The 15,425-nt window shown below is 39.0% G+C and overlaps 1 protein-coding gene across 7 annotated transcripts in view; it reads left to right on the top strand.

Annotated features, from left to right (window-relative positions):
* Nucleotides 1-15,425, top strand: part of flncb (filamin C, gamma b (actin binding protein 280)) — a 46,034-nt gene that overhangs the window by 12,609 nt on the left and 18,000 nt on the right. For 4 of the 7 annotated variants that reach the window (XM_039667956.2, XM_039667957.2, XM_039667964.2 and 1 more), the window contains exons 2-18: nt 5,083-5,331; nt 8,206-8,303; nt 9,400-9,550; nt 9,641-9,759; nt 9,950-10,027; nt 10,176-10,338; nt 10,425-10,625; nt 11,395-11,517; nt 12,942-13,079; nt 13,184-13,310; nt 13,470-13,606; nt 13,896-14,089; nt 14,181-14,294; nt 14,374-14,517; nt 14,778-14,901; nt 14,996-15,156; nt 15,248-15,338. In XM_039667956.2, the coding sequence (XP_039523890.1) occupies nt 5,083-5,331; nt 8,206-8,303; nt 9,400-9,550; nt 9,641-9,759; nt 9,950-10,027; nt 10,176-10,338; nt 10,425-10,625; nt 11,395-11,517; nt 12,942-13,079; nt 13,184-13,310; nt 13,470-13,606; nt 13,896-14,089; nt 14,181-14,294; nt 14,374-14,517; nt 14,778-14,901; nt 14,996-15,156; nt 15,248-15,338 (2,412 nt within the window). The remainder of the gene's footprint in view (nt 1-5,082; nt 5,332-8,205; nt 8,304-9,399; nt 9,551-9,640; nt 9,760-9,949; nt 10,028-10,175; nt 10,339-10,424; nt 10,626-11,394; nt 11,518-12,941; nt 13,080-13,183; nt 13,311-13,469; nt 13,607-13,895; nt 14,090-14,180; nt 14,295-14,373; nt 14,518-14,777; nt 14,902-14,995; nt 15,157-15,247; nt 15,339-15,425) is intronic. The other 3 variants (XM_039667960.2, XM_039667962.2, XM_039667967.2) reach the window with 1 other exon arrangement.

Genomic DNA, 15,425 nt, shown 5'->3' on the forward strand with positions numbered 1-15,425 from the left:
GGAAAATGATGACTACAGTTTATGTTGTTGTTGCCTTGACTATTACTGTTTGGTCAATACATACACATTTATTTATCCAGCTTATTTACAATATTGCAGCTCTTGTTTAATGTATTTTCATTGATTAGTTTGTCTTTACAGTTGTGAAACAAAAGATCCCAGAGCCTCATGTATTATACATTCCCTCTTGAAGCGATGTGTGTGCGTTTTTGTGTGTGTGGATGTAGGGTTGAATATTTCCCGAGGCAGAATGTCTCTTCCACACAGAGGCCATTGTCTCTGTCTCTTCTGTCCTGGTGATCATGGCAAACTTTCTGTCTTCTCCAGGGAGACTGCGATGTTTGTTTGCTCACCCCGAGCAACAGCAGACAATCACCTGATGCATATAAGCTGTAGAAATTTCTCGGATGTAATTGGCGGATGTTCAGATAAACTCAAATTTCAAATTGTAACTCCGAATGACAGAGATCTTATTGAATAATTCAGTAAATATATTAGAAAATAATAGGTAACAAATATACAATTGAAAGTGTGAAAACGGCAATCATTAGAATACAAAATGCTGTACGTTTTTAGCAAATATATCAGAAATGGGAGTTGTTTTCAGAATTTGCCAGGAAAATTCCAATTCTCCTGTCACTGCCAAAAGTTACAGTGGTTATGAGGATCTCCTTTCTCTGAAACTGGCAGGAGACTTTATAGCAGAATGCTAAGCAATGTGAATATTTTTCCATTTGCATGTACTGTAAAAAATGAAATTAATTCATGACAGCATGTTTTTCCATTACTTTACCTCATCAAAATAATTTACTGAAATTTCGTTCGAACTTTTACCAGATTCAACTTGGCAAAATGTACATGAAATCAGTTGGGATGATTTGTTAAATGTAAAGCAGCAACTGATCTTAAGTTTTTAAGTTGAATTGGGGTAAGTTTCTTTATAGTGTGTAATTAAAGAATACGTTTTTGGGTAAATTCACTAAACAGTTGAGTCACGTTATCAAGTTTAACCACCAATTTTTAAAACTTTGCTGGTATGTTGCTGCAGCATGAGTTTTTTCTTTTATTAAGTTGTCATTCTAAGTGCAAACACACATTATTTTATATATAAATTAGTCTTGTTACAGTCTGCTGCATCTGCCTCATCCTTGCATTCAGAACCAACCTGCAAGATGGGAAATTACAGCATGCAAACTGTATTCAGCACACAATTGTTGCCATTTTTTGCAGCGTTTTATTATGTTCTCTAACACCAGTCACTAAATTAACATGGGCAGTGCGTGCAAATAGCACTATCAGCCAGCGCAGTCTGTTTTTAGTGCATTCCCTCCTCTGAAGAACTTCCAAACAATGACAATACGCTCGTTCATCAGTGAAATGAAGCAATTTCAGCAATTATCGGCAGCTGGATTCAAGATGAATGCATCAGTAACACCACTACATGTGTTTTCCCCTATAGCTTTTGCCAACAGTGGCTTATAAAATGCTTCCAGCATCTGTTTCATTATTTTTTATCTTGTTGGTGTGTCTCAGTGGTGGGAGGATGTGAATGATCCAGACCGGCTCTAATCAGGGTTAGGAAAGTGTTTCATTACTCAAAGACATTTGCTAGAGAAATACTGCATTTGTGGAGCACTGCTGCTGTTTCTTTTACTTAATATGAGTTGTGCTAAGGCAAGCATCTTGTATTATTTCATTATTTTTCATACAGTTAGTTACTTTGAACAATATTTGAAAATAGTTAAACACCATTTATATACAATTACAGACAGCCTTTTTTTCTGTTTTAATTAGCATTTTTGTTTGTTTTCTTAATAAATCTTATTTTTTATTTCAGTTTTAGTTTTAGTAATTTTAGTATGTCAACCTAAACTCATTTTTTAATAAGTCAACATTTCAAATTTTCGTTTGATCTAATATTTATATTTTATTTCAGATTTATTTTCAATTAATAAGAAATATTTTTAATAGTTTTAGTTAACAACAGTAAATTCCACTCAAATTTTTCTTCAGAATCTAGTTATTAAAAGTGATCTAATTTTCAAGGATTTTTACGATTTGATATTTCCCCATTATAACCATTTACTGTGATTATTAATCCACAAAATGTAAAAAAAAAAAAAACCCTGTAATATGCCAACATTCTGTAGCCTCATTTTTAAATGAGACAAATGAGAAGACTTTTGCTCATTGTCTAAATTATCCCCTGCACTCACCCTAAGCCATCTCTTATGACTCTCTGTCCTTAATGGTCTTTTCCCAGGCCCTGATCCCATATTTGTTTTCCTGCCCATTATGTGATTGTGCAGAACCCTAGCGGGCTGGAATTCCTGGCCCATGTCATCAGCCACTCCTCAAAGTTCCAAGGGTTCGTTTGCAGCCAGTGCGCTTTATGTTGTCGGAAGGAAACACTTACTTCTGATGTCTTTCATTAAGTGTGTTTGAATCCAGCTGTTTGCTGGTGTTGTACTGTACTGTCAGTGAATGTGCTTTACCTTCAGGACTTTGTTTGTTTTTACTAGGGCACACATTGCTGGGTTTTCTCAGAGTGGTTTGAAAAGATTAAGGTCATTTGCTATTGGGAATTAAAACAAACACACTCTATTAGGTGTTAATCTGTAAATTATTTTAGGAAAAGTAGACCAAATAGCTGTCAGTGCTTGCTCAGTGTATGCGTGCCGTGCACCTACTGTGCCAGCTATGTGTATGTGTGACCTTTTATGTTGTGTGTATGTTTTATATTGTCTGATGAGGATCTTTATCCCCTCTGGTATACAACAACAGCCGTCACACGCCTGTTTGCGAGTGTTAACAGCTGAGCTGTGTGTTTGTGTGTTTGCTTATATCTGCCTGTACCTGATCATTTTCAAACTAGTATCTGTCTCTAGTTTTTGGAATTGGAAAACTTTTTTGGAATGATAAATATATATATTTTTAATTATTTAAAAAGTCTATTATTTATTTTAAAGTCTCTCATGCTTATCAAGGCGAACAGTATTGTGGAATATTATTACCATTTAAAATGTATCCTATTTACAATTGTGAAACAATTGTGCTGTGCAAAAGTATTTTTTGTAAAATTTTCAGCATTCTGCAATGAATAGAAAATCCCATATTTTTAACTGTAGTGTGTGTATATATACTATTATGAATTAATAAGGAAGGGAAATAGTAATACTGAACTCTGCCTTCCTCTTTGACGCTCTTTATTCCCTGTTTCTATACTTTCTTACTCTCCCTGTCTCTTTCTGTTGGGCTTGGCACTAATGCAGCAGAGTGCACACAAATGTCAGCATGCATTTCTTTCTAAACATCTAGAGAGCCTAGGAACCCAAAAACATTAAACCCTGTTCTTGAGAGGAGGCCACAGTGAGCGTAACACACTGTACTTGCCAAATTTGCTAGAAAATCTCAAAAGGAATATATTGAAGAATTTGATCTGGGACTTGTTTTATTACAGCAAGAAGAAAATGAGAGAGAAAAGCAGAAAGTGACTTGGCAGTATTATTCGATTGGAGGGATTGGATTACCCCCAGACCCCTGCGCACATTGCAGCATTTAGTATAGACAGCTCCATTGGGGGTTGAAGAAAAGTGTAGTCAGATTCAGCCAGCGTCCCGATTAAGTTTCATCAGTGTATGTGTGTGTTTTATTTAAACTGACCTCATTCCACAGATCCAGGGTTAAGTGACATCAGACTTTGGCATTCGGTCAGTGGCTTGGTTGTGTCCATCTTCTTGATTCATATTCCACGCTGTAGTCCAGAGTCTCGACTGTAGCAGAGCAGTGTAGGGAAAGATTTGGGTAACAGTTGCGTAAAAAGTACATGTGAACCCTCATTTGGGACTGAATATTATATTTCGAAATACAATTTATTACCCGATTTTTGTTTTAATTTTAATAGATTTAATTAATATAAATAAACTCTGAATTTATTGTATTAAATATGTATTAAATATTATTCATATTATATTATTCATATTATTATAAATGATTCATTTTATGTTAGATACTTAACATTAAAGTTATCTCAAACACGAGATTTGTGTCTTTACTACTTAATGAGATAGTATTGTTACAACAATGTGTGAAAATATTAGGGCTATCAAACGATTAATCGCGATTAATCGCATCCAAAATAAAAGTTTGTGTTTACATAATATATGTGGGTGCACTGTGTATAATTATTTTGTATTTGTATAAATACACACACATGCATGTATATTTAAGAAAACATATTAATATATAAAATATTTATATTTATATATAATATAAATTATGTATAAATCTATATACAGTATATACATGAAAATATTTCCTAAATATACAAGCATGTGTGTCTATTTATATATATATATATATATATATATATATAAAATAATTATACACAATGCACCCACATATATTATGTAAACACAAACTTTTATTTTGGATGCGATTAATCGCGATTAATCGTTTGACAGCCCTAGAAAATATAAACTTTGACTGAATGAAAGTGAAATACGTGGGTCATAGTCTATGTGTGCATGTGATTAAGCCCTAATATCCGCATTGAGAGAGTTCCCGCTTGCTGTTTGTTTGTGCACATCTAAACCTGTGAAAAAGCTATCAACACAGCAGACGAACGGAACAAACAGTGTGCTGCGAATATCTCTGAGTAAACAAAAAATGGCACGATGGCGGCCCAAATATACAACACACGCGATGCTGGGGAGGACAGGACGTGGAAAATAAACACAGGTGTTGCCATTATTTCAGGAAAGGTAGAGTACAGGGTCAGCCTCTCATGTTCAGTGTTCAGTCTATATCTTAAGCTCATATTTGGCCTGAAAACAGTTTTTTCCCCTAATGTACAGCATGTTGACATGAGTCCTTGCCACTCTTTACCCTAAACTAATAGATTTTAATAGTGTTAACACAGGAGAAATCAACCTCAGAATGACTTTCAGATCTAAAATAATCTCAAAAACCATACAGATTTTCATCTAGTTGTCTTTTTATGATTTCCAGTAAATCCACAAAACATGCTTCAGTGCTCTTGTGTGGAGTAATACCCTTAAATCCTTCTCTCTCTCATTGCAGATAGTAAAGCTATAGTGGATGGCAACCTAAAACTGATCCTGGGGCTGATATGGACCCTAATCCTGCACTACTCCATTTCTATGCCCATGTGGGAGGATGAGGACGATGAGGATGCCAGGAAGCTGACACCTAAACAACGCCTTCTGGGCTGGATCCAGAACAAGGTCCCCCAGTTGCCCATCAACAACTTCCACAGGGACTGGAGAGATGGCAAAGCCCTCGGTGCCCTGGTGGATAATTGCGCCCCTGGTGAGCAGGATTCTGTGGTTTATGACCGCTTGACGACAAATGTGTCAGGGTATATTAGTCACATGGTATTAAATGGAAAACTTTGTTCATTAGCTTCATGAAGTAGATTCAGGGGTCAGTAATAATCATTTAGGCGATGTCATGCCGAATCTGCTTTACCTCAGGAGATGAGAAGCTGGTCGGTTAATTACAGCATATGATCTCACTATGGAAAGACCTGAGCCAAGGGAAGAAGAGAAAGAGGACAATTGGTGACCTCAAAACAAACGATCACTCTTTTCCAAAACATTATTTCTAAATACCTCTGGATAGGTTTGGACTTGTGGAAAATCCAAGTCTGCTTGGAAGTGCACGTGTCCATCCTTCTCAACTGCCATTGTGAATGTACTCAGGACGGTATAAGACTTGGCCATATATCCTTTGGAGAATTAGGGATGTGTATAAGAACTTACCTTGATTTCACCAAGAAAATGAAGATCCTTGGTACAAAATTCCTATCAAGTATTCAGAGGCTATAGCTAGTGCCGGTATTTGGCAACATTCTTATCAATTTATAATTTTCTTCTGATTTTCGGGATAATAAGTGGGTAAGCATTAGGATTACAAACGGAGACAAGATGGACTTGATAAAGACTTGAGGATTTAAGGACTTAAGATGAAATAGAAGTTGAAGTCCAAGTTGTTATTTACCTCAGAGTTAAATGGATTATTGAAAAGGAAAAAAAATGAAGGGAAGGTATTGGCTCAATCCATGAGTTATTGATAGGATGGAGGTAGATCTTATTGTAAGAAAGTGCCGGAATGATTGGAGAAAAATCTGTCGATTCACTGGAGGATCAAGCTCTGATTAAAAATTAAGAGGTAAAAAGTAAGAAAGTAAAAAAGTGAAACTTCCATGGAAGATGGATTTAGGAAATAGATTGGGTGAATTTTCATTTCAAGCCGATTTGAAGGCACAAAAAGAATTAGTACTAAACGCCTTGATTTGTTCAGCACAATAGGGCAAGAGTTTACATGTTTTCAACTCATGACAAGGCATTTTGAGGTGTGTTTAAAAGAGTCAAACATGTTTGTCAAATGCAAACAGCGGTTTCATTGTCCTTTAGTCACATTAGTACAGAGAGCAGGTGTAAACGTGGCGGTGGGTGGAAGGCAGCTGTACACGATCGTCTCTGAGCTGCTGATTTCACACCCAGACACATTGGGTCACAATAGATGCACTGCTCTGACACTTAATATTTGACCAGTGTCAAAAACAGCATGTAATATTGAGATATTTAGATTGATTAATCAGTAAGCAGTTATATGTCATAACTGAAAGGTCTGCCAAATAAAAGTCGGGTTGAGGCCAGCAAGAGGTGATACGTCAACTATTACTATTGAACAATACAACACTGTTCAAACTGCTATCAGATGGCTTCACTGCAGCATTTTTCCTTCTATACTGACATATAGAAGGATGTGGCCATAAAATAACAATTGTCTTCAAATTTAAAGGGCTGACATTGTGATCCTGAGGTGAAAGACGTGATATGTTTGCATGTATCAGGTTTATATGAGTTTGTTGGCTCTGCTAGCGGCTAATGAGCCACTGGTCTCTGCTATAACTGAATGGAAAGTGTCAGAGGCTAAGACAGCAACCATGCTTAAGTGAAAACACATGCTGCTATATGCCATATTTCCTGCCAACATGCACTTCATTATATTTTTCCTAATGCATTTGTGGAAAAGCATCTCTTAGCAGTAATGAGTAATGAATTACAGAGTAATGTAGGCTATTACTAAGCATTTCAGTGTTTATATTCTTGTTACATTTTCACTTAAAATGTTTTGCTAACTTTATATAAAACAAATCTTCCACCGACTTACACTGAAAGAATGTTCAAAATCGTTCAAAAATCTCCGTTCTGATTTCAGTGTAAAATTTGTATCTTGAGTTGTGATTGGTCTTTTTTTTTAAATTATACGATCATTTTCTCATTTGATTTAAGCTGCATTCACATGCGAATGAAGTCAATGGAACGAATGACCACCCCTTTAGATTATATGATTAATTATTATTTTGTATGGAAAGTAAACCATGTTTGGGAAGTCTCCATAGCTTTTAAAATTATGCTTTCCCCTCAAAATAGCTCTTTACTTGGTATTTCCTTCAGGCATTGCTGCACACAGGCCGTATCAGTGGCCACATTCACACCTTGTTTACCTCCCCCGTAGTTTCCTCCTTCTAATCTGTTTTCCGCTCGTAACAGTGGTTCTGTTTCCCTTGTGCCACCATCTTGGATCCACAGGGAACTGTAAATGCCACTTTTGGCAAGTGTAAATGCATTAAAAAGCTAAAATTATACATTTATCAGTGTTAGCAGCAGGAGTGGGCCTGTTTCAGATACTCTCTGTCCGACCCAAGTATATGGCCGCTGTGCTGGAGGATCCTGGAAAACAAAACCCAGATCTGATATTAACGTTTTGGCAGGCGTTGAAGAGTCTTGTGGTTTCAAGGCTCTCTGGTTCCATTTGAACTAAACACCTCTTGCTCTTTGAGTGTAATCCAGCATATAATAACAGTTTTACTCCAGACGGCACTAGTGTTTGCTTCAGGGAAGCGTTTGGTGCTACAAGCCTGACCGCGTTTAGGTTGGAAAAAAAAGTGAAGTGACGGGAAACTGCACATCTGAGAGCATTTAAGGTCAAGTCGAACTAAAGAACGTGGTTTAATAGTTCCTCGCTGTGGAACAGTGGGCCTCCAGCTCAAGATAAAGTGTACACATACATTGCAAAATGCAGTCCTGTTCTAGTTTAGAAAATCAGTGTTTCATAAAGAGATGAATAGCTATTTACATAAATCTGCTAACTCTTTCTTTCACTTCATCTAAGGCCTGTGTCCGGACTGGGAGACATGGGACCCGAGTCAACCAGTGGAAAATGCGAGAGAAGCCATGCAGCAAGCCGACGATTGGCTCGGTGTGCCTCAGGTAAGAAGCAATCGCTTATATTTATTTGGACTTATGCCATCTAGCCTAATTTCAGGCTGTTTTCTTCTTAAGAGGAGGACTGTCTGTTTTGTAGGTCAGCGCTGACTTTAAAAAGTTGATCTAAGCTACTGAAATGATTTTATGTTTTACTGTCTATTTGTTCAAATAAATGCAGTCTAGATGATTTTTAAAACATCTTACAGACCTCAAACATATGGTAGCATATATGTTTACAGAGTCAACAACAGATACAGCAGAAAATGGGACAAAAAGATTCCTTAGTTGTTTGCAAATGACAGTAACGACAGTCATTTGAAATGAAATGAGGGAATCTATTCCGTCTTATAAAGAAAACACTACAACATTGAGTCAGATGAGAGAAAACCATTGGTCATTGAATGCTTTGAGCATGTACTGTTGGATATCGCTGCAACGGGAGAGGTAGAGCCTTAAGTTATGGGTTTAATAACATGATGCATATTTCTCTTCCTGTCCCTGTTGGTCTCCCGTTCAATCTCCATCATCTTTCTGCTGTGTTAAATACCATTTAGAGCTACAGTATTTCCACTTAGCTCTTAACCTTCCAGCCTAGCATTAAATATAGCAGGACACTTAACCAGTTGGACATGAAAGATGGGACTGAGGGAAGAGGACAGGCAGAAAATATTTTCCACAGCTTTAAAAACCTTAAGTGCACTTCATCAGTTTTGTGCCATAGACCATCACAGCGCAGAGCTGTGTTTATATCTGACGATCGATTCTGGCAGTAACAGTTTTCCAAAAATATGTCAAATAAAGTCAGTGAGACGTGCTTCTTCATCTTTTTTTGCAGTGTTTCTATATTTAAGTATATTTTAAGTATTTTGCTTTCTGATGAAGCCATTACAGGGCAATGTTCCCTCTACAAGTGAAATAATCATTTGTATCTGGTGTGTTTGTTGAAGAAGACATCCAAAATGTGTTATACTGGTTGCCCCAAGAGCTAGGTTGAAAAATATTGCTCTAATGTCATCCGGGAAACAACATTGAAATCAAAGATCAACCACTATGTGGCCTGTGACTTTTGAGCTCTAACATTGCACTTATGCCCTGTTAGGTGATTGCTCCAGAGGAGATTGTGGATCCTAATGTGGACGAGCACTCAGTGATGACCTACCTGTCTCAGTTCCCCAAAGCCAAGCTCAAGCCTGGTGCCCCACTGCGATCTAAAACCTTGCACCCCAAGAGAGCCAAGGCTTACGGGCCAGGTGAGAGGGATAGACGATGTTAACACTTTATGAGATACAACATTTACTATACCTCAACCCACACCTCTGCATCTTTGAATCTCTTTGTAGGTATTGAGCCCAGAGGCAACATTGTGTTGAGGCCAGCTGAGTTTGTGGTGGAGACTGTGGAGGCGGGACTTGGAGAGGTGTTGGTGTACATTGAGGATCCAGAAGGCCACACAGAAGAGGTCATCTTCTAACTCATCAAACTTCTTTCATGATCAAAACAAGCCAAATATCTACTTGTACACCAAGCATGTTTCTGTTAAAGCAATCTTGAATCTTACTGATAGGGCTGTACACAAAACCAAAAAAACAAAGAACATGTGTTTTGACAACTAACTGGTGAATGTCTCACTAACATGTCCTTTTTTGCAGGCTAGAGTAATTCCCAACAATGATAAGAACAGGAGCTACTCTGTGGTCTATGTTCCAAAAGTGGAGGGTCTTCATAAGGTACTAATAAAATAAGCAATCCACAGTAGCGTTTGTCGTCATATTTTCAAGATGAAAGATTTTTACAATCTGTTTGGGTCTTGATAGCAGTTTTGTAACTCGTTGATGAAATGGACTCAATCTGAGGGATATTTGTGTCTTCCTCCAGGTGAAGGTGTTGTTTGCTGGACAGGACATTGACAGGAGCCCTTTCCTGGTAAATGTGTCTAAAGCATTGGGAGATCCAAACAAGGTGCAGGCCCGTGGGCCAGGTTTGGAACCGGTGGGCAATGTGGCCAATAAACCCACGTATTTTGACATCTACACAGCAGGTAGTGTCAGGAAAACAATGTTGTTTGCTGTTTACTCTAAAACTAAAGACTAGATAAAGATCCTTTATGTATTTGTGACCCCTCAGGTGCAGGAGCAGGCGATGTCGGTGTGATCATTGTGGACTCTCAGGGTCGTAGAGACACAGTGGAGATCATTCTGGAAAACAAGGGCGACAGTGTTTTCCGCTGCACCTACGGCCCCATTCTGGAGGGCCCTCACATTATATATGTGACATTCGCTGGCCAACAAATACCCAGAAGTCCTTTCACTGTTCACATTTCAGAGGGTGAGACCCATATCCTCATTTCATGACTTACTTGGTTTCCTTATTAGCTAGAGGTCTTCTTTTACAGTCACAGTCATGTTCTTATTTAACACCAAAGCTGTAAATTCACCAAGAAAATATTTTTGCTGCATTAAAAGTATCCCATTCTAAAATGTTTACTGCCCCTGCTGAAAAGACCAGCTAAGACCAGCTGTTTTTCCAGTAAAGTTGGTTTGCTTGCTGTTGAAGCTAGTAAGGAAAACTGGTAAAGACATTAAAGTGAAGACCAGAATCCAAAACACGAGTTACATTAAGCTGGCCTGTTCAGCTGGGGCATTATGCACCCAAAGAGCTTATTTTAGCCTAGGTGCAGTCACATTTACTGTTGCTCGGCGAAATTTCATGGCCGAAAATCTTTCCAATAGGGCAAAAAAGTTTTGCACACAGATTTCACCCATTGTTGGTTACGTGAATTCGCCATGCGACCAACAGAAAGCTGCTGGTTTTGAAAGTAACTTCAGTGTGATCTGCACTAATAGACTATGGACCTTTTTTGCCCATGAAATTTCACTAATGTGACTGTACCTTAATGACTTCAGATTGTTTGATTGACAGCATGCTAATACTGGACAACTCCCAGAGAGAGATCTGCTCTCTGTGGGACTGACTGAGACCAGGTTGTTTGGTTTGAGCTCCGTGCTCATTGCTCCAGGGGTCCACCACCCTCCCGATGATGATGAAACGCTTTATTGTGTTTCCTCTTTCCTTTCGCCTGTGTGTGTTGTTCTAGCTCCTTCGAGCGGCCGGCAGATCGGCTCACCGGTTCAGATAATCCCTCAGTCTATACGCACGCCGCCCTCAGAAAAGGCCAAGAAAGTGCCTCCCCCAACACCACCCAAGCCCAGGCGACCAAGTTAGTACGGGGGGCGTGGCAGATGCCTGCTCGAGCTTGGCCCCCTCTCTACTGTCTCCTCCCTTTACCCTGGATGTGTCCACCTGGGCACACCAGCTCTGGCTCGTTGGCATGCGCTGTCGCTTTGCCCTCTGGGGCAGCTAAAACCAACAGGTTGCTCAGATAGAGACAGGAAGTGATGGGATGGAAGTGTGTGTGAGTAAAAGTGAGAGTGTGAATACGAATAAGAGGAGGATTAGACAAGTGTTGCAAATGCTGCTGCTGGTCTTGTTTTAACTGACGCAGAAAAAGAGCCACCTTTCACTGGTGGGACTGGACGATCACTTACCAGAAGCTCAGAGCACCAGGATCACTTTTGATTTGATTCTGCTAATATTTTCTGATTCAATAACTCAGAATTTAACAATTTTAACTAAATCCTATTATTAATTAATTAACTTTTTAAATAATAATAATAATACATACAATTAACAAAAGTAACAAAATGATTTAAACTAGGGTTTAGTTTAAATTACTCTGAACTGAGATTGGGTCTGTTTCACACCTGCAATTTTAAATGCATATTAAAAGCACAAAATCTAGATGTCATCACTTGGTTTGGGATCTGAGAGCCAATGGCTGAGTGACCGTCTAAAAATTATCATCCTCATCCCATTGTCATCATGATCATCATCATCATCATCTGTGCAGTTGTTCGATTTTGCCATGTTGCTCCATAAATAACTCAGAGAATGGGAATGCTTTGATTATCTGTCTTAACAACCAAAATATACAATAAAGTAACTAACTCAATTATTCATTACATTTTTTCCACATTTGTAGACTTTTTGTCTGCCTTTTTTATCCAGCGCTGGAAGAAACAGATACTGCAAGAAGAATTTGTTTGATCAGATATGAGAAAGCACTTTGAGAACTTAGCTGGGCTGCTTTTAATAGATATTTTATTGCTCTAAAGGGCTCATTAGTGGACTTTGTGGGTTAAACACCAACCCCCAACAGTAGGCAACTTATTTCAAATAAAAAATGGTTTTATTTGAGCAGAATATTGTTAAAGTTTGGTTATATTTTTCACTGCTGGTTCTTGTAACTAAATGCATATATAGTGTTTAAGTATTTTTATAAGTTCTTGAAAACAAACATAAGCTTGCCTGTAGTTTTCATTTCAGTGCTCTCACTACATCCCTAATGGGGTCTTCATGAGATTGCTAATTGCATTGTCACAGGCTTGTAAAGGAAACATTCTGTCTTTGGTTGTTCTTTCTTGCTTGTACATTTGGCTGGGTCCATGTGCTGGTTCATTGCATAATCTCAACTAACTTCGACAACCTCTACCTTCATGTGTGTATGGGTCTTTTTTGCTGTCTTTTACTTTTCATCTTGTGAGATAAAAAAAGAAAAGAAAAAACTCTCTTTCATCTTTGTAGCGAGTAACCCAAATGCCTGTCGGGCCATTGGACGCGGCCTGCAGCCCAAGGGTGTGCGTGTGAAGGAGGTGGCCGACTTTAAGGTATACACGAAGGGAGCAGGCAGTGGAGAACTACGTGTTCAAGTCAAAGGGCCAAGTATGCGTGCAACTGTTTCTTTTAAAGCAACTATTGCAATTTTTTTCTGTTTTAATGAACATTGCTTGCAAAGTTAGTTAGTTTGAGTGAAACTGTGTTTTCAGGAGGTGGCGATGAGCCTGTGAAAGTACAAGAATTGGGAGACGGTGTGTATGAATGTGACTACTACCCCATTTTCCCTGGAAAATACATCATCACCATTACTTGGGGTGGCCATGCCATTCCCCGCAGGTAAGGGTCATAGACCCCTGTACAGTTCGATATCTGTTACGCATCACTTAGAAAGAACATTATACTGAATATTGAAATTCATTTGGAAATTACCACAAAGATAATTCTAGGAATTATGCAGATTATCATGTTCTGATCAAAACGCGTGTATGTGTTTAGCCCAATTGAGGTGATCATAAGTGAAGATGCAGGCCCTCAGAAGGTGAGGGCATGGGGTCCAGGCCTGGAGACGGGCATGGTGGGCAAATCAGCTGACTTTGTGGTTGAGGCCATTGGCACAGAGGTTGGAACTCTGGGTAAGAATCTTCTTTGAGCCTCCTGAGCTGGTGTTGTATCCAGGGATCTAGTGTTTATGGCAGGGGTTCTCAACTCTGGCCCTCGAGGTCAACTTTCTTGCTGTGTTTTGCTCCAACCCTAATCAAACGCTCTTGAACATGGTAATGAAGACCTTCAGGATTACTAGAAAGTTACAGTCAGGTCCATGATAAAGGTTGGAACTAAACTTTGCAGGAAAGTGCAGGAACCATTGTATTTTAGTCTGATGAGATGCCTTGGTAATGGTCGAAAACTCACTTCCATGCACAGGTTTCTCCATCGAAGGCCCCTCACAGGCTAAAATAGAGTGTGATGACAAGGGTGATGGATCTTGTGATGTTTTGTACTGGCCCACCGAGCCCGGTGACTATGCGGTCCATGTCATCTGTGATGATGAAGATATCAAAGACAGCCCCTTTATGGCCCACATCCTCCCTGCAGCCAATGACGTCTTCCCTGAGAAGGTCTGTTCTGTCACAATTGACAATAATGATTGCACATTTTTGGGAATAATAAATGACAGCCGTAACTGAACTAACTCTTTTTTTAATGCAGATTAAGTGTTACGGACCCGGGCTGGAGCCAACCGGGTGTATCGTAAACAAACCTGCTGAGTTTACAATTGACGCCATTGGAGCTGGAAGAGGACATCTACAGATTTATGCTCAGGTACATTTCCATACAAGTCCCAGATGCTTCATGCCTCACTTCACTGGTACAAAATGTGTTTGTCCTTCTTTTATTCAAGGACTCAGAAGGCTTCCCCATCGATATCCAGATCACAGATAACGGTGACAGTACATATTTCTGTGTCTACATACCCACCAAGCCCATCAAACACACTATCATCATCACCTGGGGAGAGGTCAATGTTCCCAACAGTCCATTCAGGGTGAGAGCTCACTGTCAACAGGCAGATTTCGGCCAACTGATGACATTTTTATGTTGCTGTTTGTCAAGATTTTTCATGAATTGGATTCACAACAGCTCAGCCTTTCAAAGAAAGTTCATGACCACATTTTTCCAGTGTTAGATTTCACACTTTCCCTTTTCACGACCATGTTAGATCATAGGTTCCATATTGGATCATAGCTTTATTAGAACCACTGTCCTCCAAAAGCTTTCAACAATATGTAATTCTACATTTCTTAGGTGACCATTGGAGAAGGCAGTCACCCAGAGAACGTGAAGGTTCATGGCCCAGGTGTGGAGAAGACTGGCTTGAAGGCCAACGAACCCACATACTTTACTGTTGACTGCAGTGAGGCCGGACAAGGTCTGACCAAAGTGACTGGTAACGTTAGTTGAACTCATATTTGAAATTTGGAAATTGAGCTTATTTCCTTTTTATATCTGCTCTGACTCCTTAGGAGATGTTAGCATTGGGATTAAGTGCGCTCCTGGCGTGGTGGGACCTGCCGAAGCAGATATTGATTTTGACATCATTAAAAATGACAACGACACATTCACAGTGAAGTATACACCCCCTGGAGCCGGACGCTACACCATCATGGTGCTTTTTGCGGATCAGGTCAGTTATAGTCTATAGTATGAAATTATTCTGTTTGTTATTTGAGCTCTAAAAATGTTTTTTTTGTGTGTTGTTTTCAACAAATGAACAGGAAATTCCCATCAGCCCCTTCCGTATCAAAGTTGACCCATCCCATGATGCTAATAAGGTAAAAGCAGAGGGTCCTGGGCTAAGCAAGACAGGTCAGTTTCATTTCCAGCAACTGAAATTAGAAAAATATTAGGTAAAAATAGCTCATCTCATCTGCATGTTATGTGTGTCTATCACAG

This window comes from Pimephales promelas, chromosome 24 (genome assembly GCF_988280905.1).
Source record: "Pimephales promelas chromosome 24, fPimPro1.hap1.1, whole genome shotgun sequence".
In the NCBI taxonomy this organism is placed as follows: Eukaryota; Metazoa; Chordata; class Actinopteri; order Cypriniformes; family Leuciscidae; genus Pimephales; species Pimephales promelas.